The sequence below is a fragment of the Colius striatus genome, chromosome 4 (genome assembly GCF_028858725.1).
Source record: "Colius striatus isolate bColStr4 chromosome 4, bColStr4.1.hap1, whole genome shotgun sequence".
Classification (NCBI taxonomy): Eukaryota; Metazoa; Chordata; class Aves; order Coliiformes; family Coliidae; genus Colius; species Colius striatus.
Genome location: NC_084762.1, coordinates 95,412,762 through 95,418,794, shown reverse-complemented (window position 1 = coordinate 95,418,794; position 6,033 = coordinate 95,412,762). Strand labels below are relative to the sequence as shown.

At 49.4% G+C, this 6,033-nt stretch overlaps 1 protein-coding gene across 1 annotated transcript; it reads left to right on the top strand.

Moving 5' to 3' along the window:
- The first annotated feature begins 591 nt into the window (after nt 1-591).
- Nucleotides 592-5,634, top strand: LOC133625379 (skin secretory protein xP2-like). Its single transcript, XM_061995900.1, has 2 exons — nt 592-667; nt 3,968-5,634. The coding sequence occupies exons 1-2, from the start codon at nt 592-594 to the stop codon at nt 5,632-5,634; spliced, it is 1,743 nt and encodes a 580-aa protein (XP_061851884.1).
- The last annotated feature ends 399 nt before the right edge of the window (nt 5,635-6,033 follow it).

The window sequence follows — 6,033 nt, the reverse complement described above, 5'->3', positions numbered from 1 at the left end:
TCTGACCCTTTCCATGGCTTTGTGCATTTTCTTAGTGACTGTGCCTCAGTTTCTCCATATGACACTACCCCTGTGATGGGAACAGAAAGATTGCCTAGGCAAGCAGCTGGGAAAAGAAGGAAAAGCTTCACCAAGGTCCAATTTTACAGCAACCCTGAAGGTGCACCACGATCAGTTTTTGAATGCTGCAGTCTCAGCAGAGTTAAAACTGGATTGGGAATGTTTCCCCTTCTGACAACAGGAATTCAAGTCATAATTTTAGGCATTGAGTTTCCAATGCCCAGTAAGGATGGCTTTAAATTGCACACAGAAGGATCATAAGATGCAATTGCTCAGATCTGCAGTTTTCCTGCACCTCTCAGCAGGAGGAAGATGGAGATTGAGGCAGGGGCTTACAAGAGACAGTTGAAATACAGGTGCTTTTAGGATAAACCAGAGCTGTGGCCATCCTTTGCCTTATTTTCACTCTCCATTGAGTGAGAAACATGAGTGACCTTGAGCTACAGGACTGTGCTAACTATGGCAGTGATTCCAGCTGCTTCTATGCAGTCTGAGATTAGGGGCTTCAAAGCCTTCTGATACCACACTAACATGGGCAAACAGGAGCTTCCCAGTGACATGGAGAGGGTAGAAATATCTGAGACTGAGCGTGGAACCTTTCTACCAAGTGAGCACAGACCCTGAAAGTGGAAAGGAACATCCTTGATTCCCTTTAAAGCCCCAAGTTTCAGTAGTTTTGGACCCAGCCATAACCTTGAAGCATCTGCAAACTGAAGTCACAAAGCCAAAAAATGATAGATATGTGCATTTCTACACCACCTTCTCTCCAAGGTTCTTGAGGGACATGGAGAGCAGCAGTGAATTAAGCCTCATGACACAGAAAGCCATCCTTCCTGACCCCAAAGGCTGAACACAAACAAAGGGAAGGGCCTTTTTTCACACTGTTCATAATTCAGTTGGGGACCTCATTGCCACAGGATGCTCTGGGGGCTAAAGGTATAAAAGAGTACCAAAGTGGATTAGAGAATTTGTGGAGGACAAGTCTATCAGCTGCTATTAAACACAACGGTCTGGATGCAACTGTCAGTCTCAGAAGTGTCTACTTCAGTCTTTCATTGTGCATCCAGATAGACTTGGATGGCCCTGGGTCAGGGCAGTCTCCAGACTGATGGGTGAATGGATTGAGAGCATCCCTGTGGAGAAGGACTTGGGGAGAGTGGATAAGAATTGGACAAGAGCCAGCAATGTGTGCTTGCAGCCCAGGAACCAAATATATCTTGGGCTTTATCAAGAGCAACTTGGCCAATGGGTTGAGGAAGGGGATTGTCCCCTTCTCTTGTGAGCTCTCATTCTCCCTTTCTACTGAGCACCTGGGTTACTGTGCCCAGCTCTGGGGACTCCAGCACAGGAAAGACACATGGACCTTTTAGAGCAGGTGCAGAGGAGGGTGAGGAAAATGGGCTGAGAGCTGGAACACCTCTCCTGTGAAGAAAAGCTGAGAGTCGGAGTTGTTCAACCTGAAGAAGAAAAGGCTCCAGGGATAACTAATTGCAGGCTTCCAATACAGAAACAGGCTTTACAAGAAAGAGAAACTTTTTACCAAGACCTGTAGTGCCAGGGCAAGGGTTAACAATTTTAAACTGGAGAAGGGTAGCTTTACATTGGCTGTGAAGATGGAATTTTTATGAGGGTGATGAGACTGAACCAGGTTGCCCAAAGGAATTGTATCTGTCCCATCCCTGAAGATGTTAAAGGCCATGTGGGATGAGGCTTTGAGCCACCTGATTTAGGGAGAGATGCCCTTGCCCATGGCAGGATTAGTGTGCATTAGATAATCTCTTAAGACCCCTCCTGAACCAAACTGTCTTATGATTCAGTGTCATCCATGTCCTCTGCCCTGACCTAATCCTTTCTGGAGTGGCATGCCCACGCCAGTACAGTGCCATGCCTGAATCACACAATCACAGAGTCTTAAGGGTTGGAAGGGACCTGGAAAGCTCACCCAGTGCAACCCCCCTGCCAGAGCAGCAGCACCTAGAGCAGGGCACACAGGGACTCATCCAGCTGGGTTGGGATGTCTCCAGAGAAGGAGCCTCCACAGCCCATCTGGGCAGCCCCTGCCAGTGCTCCCTCACCTCATCAGGGAACAAATCCTTCCTTGTGTCTCTTTGAAGCCTCTTCTGTTGCAGCTTGTCCCCGTTGCCCCTTGTCCTGTCATTGGCCATCACTGAGCACAGCCTGGCTCCAGCCTCCTCACACCCATCCTTTATGTATTTATAAACATGAATGAGGTCACCTCTCAGTCTCCTCTTCTCCAAGCTCAAGAGCCCCAACTCCTTCAGCCTTTCATCTCAAGGGAGATGCTCCACTCCCTTCAGCATCTTGGTGGCCCTATCCGTGCTGCACAGCAAAGGGAGCTCTGATCCCTGGAGAACTCCCCATCTTTCCTTACAGACTCCTCAGGGCAGAGACAGCCTGCTAGTCTCTCCTGTAACAAGTCCTAGGATGCTGGAATGCAGACAGTCTGGCAGAGGGATGCAATCATAGCACAGGCGTTAACGAGCCGGATTATTCCGTGCATCTCATCTATCAGTCTCATGACAAGCAGTTCAGGATTTACATAAATGAGACAGATGTACACTTTTCCCCCTTTTCAGTCTTCTCTCCAGGAGCCCTTGAGCAACGTGATACAGGAGGGAAGAGGGCTTATTGGTGAGGGGCAAGCATGATGGGGGTTGGTGGAGGACGTTATGGAGTGATTTGTGTTCCACTGAGGATGCTTTGGCTGAGGCTGGGGTTAGCTGAAAGTCTATGTGCAGCCTTGATGAAGATGAGGGATTGAAGGAGGATGGTTTATATTAATTCTGAGAAGGGGCTGAGTGATGTTTCATCACAGGCATGACAGCAGTCTATGTGCTCCTTCATTTGAATGGGTTTTCACTCCTGGCTTACAGGCTGACAGGACTGGACTGAGGAGCTGGAAGGGGGCTGGAGGTATGCAGACAATAGACAAGGTTTAGATTTAGGTTTCTACCCCAGACTGAACACCTAGGAGGAGATCTCAGCTACAAATCCATGTGCAGGCAATTCTTCTGCTTCCCATTCCCTCCAGAGAAAGACTTTGAGACTGTTCCTCCTGCTTCCAGCCCAGCAGTGTTTAGACAAGCCTCACCATAAAGTAGCAGCATGCACAGATTCAGGTGTTCCCAAGAAGCCCTGCAGTGACAAACCCACAAGTGCAGCCCAGGAACCAGCCTCAGTAAGCCAGGAGATGCAGGAGAGATGAGCAGTCCTTCTAGGAAGCTGCAAGGAGATGAAGATCAATGCCTCTTTTGGGCTGACCCAGCACTGTGGAGCACAGTGGCTGTCCTCAGTCTCCCAGGACAATACCTGCAGGTCCTGAGGCATCTCCACACTGAACAGCAGGATGGAATCCATCCCAGGTTGGTTGCAAAGGAAAGCCCCCACCTTGTGTGAGACACAGTGAGCAGATGGCCCTCCTTTTGTTCCCAAAGAGCAGGAATTCACATGCCAACTAAATGCTAATTTGCCCTTTTTCTGTCTGTCTCCACAGGCTATGCCTATGCTACTGAAGGAAGAGGAGCAGGGGCTGTTTTTTAGCTCTGGGGTCAAGCATGGCACAGCTTCCAGCCACACACCTTGACTGTCCTCCCTGGAGAAAGGATTGGCCTCGTCCCACAGACCTGCAGGAGGCTCCCTTGGCTCAGCCATCTACCAGATTGTGTCCTGGCATCTTTTTGGGCCAAAACTCTATCAGAGAGTATACAACTAATTAAATGGTCTGGATTTAACCCCTCATTTACTTCTGAGGTTAGACATAGCCTCAGAGAGAGTGAATGAAGAGGAATAACAATGAGTTTAACCACCTTGGGTTTCACTGGAAGAGTTGAGGAGTGGTGGAGATCTCATAAGGAGTAAATCCAGTTACCAGCTTTATTGCTTCCAGCTCCTGACATCAACAACCAGGTGAGGAAAGGTACCAATCCAACTCCTGACCCCAACAACCAGGTGAGGAAAGGTACCGATCCAACTCCTGACCCCAACAACCAGGTGAGGAAAGGTACCAATCCAACTCCTGACCCCAACAACCAGGTGAGGAAAGGTACCAATCCAGCTCCTGACCCCAACAACCAGGTGAGGAAAGGTACCAATCCAACTCCTGACCCCAACAACCAGGTGAGGAAAGGTACCAATCCAGCTCCTGACCCCAACAACCAGATGAGGAAAGGTACCAATCCAGCTCCTGACCCCAACAACCAGGTGAGGAAAGGTACCAATCCAGCTCCTGACCCCAACAACCAGGTGAGGAAAGGTACCAATCCAGCTCCTGACCCCAACAACCAGATGAGGAAAGGTACCAATCCAGCTCCTGACCCCAACAACCAGGTGAGGAAAGGTACCAATCCAGCTCCTGATCCCATCAAGCAGATGAGGAAAGGTACCAATCCAACTCCCAACCCCAACAACCAGATGAGGAAAGGTACCAATCCAGCTCCTGACATTAACAACCAGGTGAGGAAAGGTACCAATCCAGCTCCTGATCCCATCAAGCAGATGAGGAAAGGTACCAATCCAACTCCCAACCCCAACAACCAGATGAGGAAAGGTACCAATCCAGCTCCTGACATTAACAACCAGGTGAGGAAAGGTACCAATCCAGCTCCTGATCCCATCAAGCAGATGAGGAAAGGTACCAATCCAACTCCCAACCCCAACAACCAGATGAGGAAAGGTACCAATCCAGCTCCTGACATTAACAACCAGGTGAGGAAAGGTACCAATCCAGCTCCTGATCCCATCAAGCAGATGAGGAAAGGTACCAATCCAGCTCCCAACCCCAACAACCAGATGAGGAAAGGTACCAATCCAGCTCCTGACATTAACAACCAGGTGAGGAAAGGTACCAATCCAGCTCCTGATCCCATCAAGCAGATGAGGAAAGGTACCAATCCAGCTCCCAACCCCAACAACCAGATGAGGAAAGGTACCAATCCAGCTCCTGACCCCAACATTCAGATGAGGAAAGGTACCAATCCAGCTCCTGACCCCAACATTCAGATGAGGAAAGGTACCAATCCAGCTCCTGACCTCAACAACCAGGTGAGGAAAGGTACCAATCCAGCTCCTGACCTCAACAAGCAGAGGGGCAAAGGTACCAATCCAGCTCCTGACCCCAACATTCAGATGAGGAAAGGTACCAATCCATCTCCTGACCTCAACAACCAGGTGAGGAAAGGTACCAATCCAGCTCCTGACCTCAACAAGCAGAGGGGCAAAGGTACCAATCCAGCTCCTGACCTCAACAAGCAGATGAGGAAAGGTACCAATCCAGCTCCTGACCCCAACAACCAGATGGGGAAAGGTACCAATCCATCTCCTGACCTCAACAACCAGATGGGGAAAGGTACCAATCCAACTCCTGACCCCAACAAGCAGAGGGGGAAAGGTACCAATCCAGCTCCCAACCCCAACAACCAGATGAGGAAAGGTATCAGTCCAGCTCCTGATCCCATCAAGCAGATGAGGAAAGGTACCAATCCAGCTCCTCTGTTTTGCCAGGGCTTCCCACTGGCATATCACAAAGACCTGGTAAACATGGATAGGATGAGTTGACCCTGTTTAGCAGAGCAGAATGCTTTTCATGAGAACTGGATTGCTGCTTTTTCTCTCTCCCTCCTTCCCCTCTTCTCCTTTGCCTTTGCAGAGTGCGACAGCGTGGGGATGAATCGCCTGATTGTGTGCTCCTCTTTCCCCCACCTCGCTGCACCAACAGCAGGCTTGGGGGATGGAAAAGGAGCCCAGCTGCTTCTTGTGGGCTGTTCTCTCTCCACCCACCAAGCACTTTAAATCAGACACAAATTAACACCAACTCCTGGCATCCTTTATTAATCGGATTGGCTCGCTGTTAGTTTGCTTTGCTTCTACCTTCTATTTTAATGTTTCTTTGCTTTTGTTTTTACCCTCCAAAGCCCACCTTCCTGAAGAGCATACCTAACAATAACAATGCACTGG

What these genes read in the sequence shown, in the direction of transcription:
- LOC133625379 (XM_061995900.1), top strand. Translation starts at nt 592, where the DNA reads ATGGGCAAACAGGAGCTTCCCAGTGACATGGAGAGGGTAGAAATATCT. An exon ending in GCGTGGAACCTTTCTACCAA is followed by an intron (nt 668 to 3,967) that starts GTGAGCACAGAC and finishes TATTGCTTCCAG; the next exon opens with CTCCTGACATCAACAACCAG.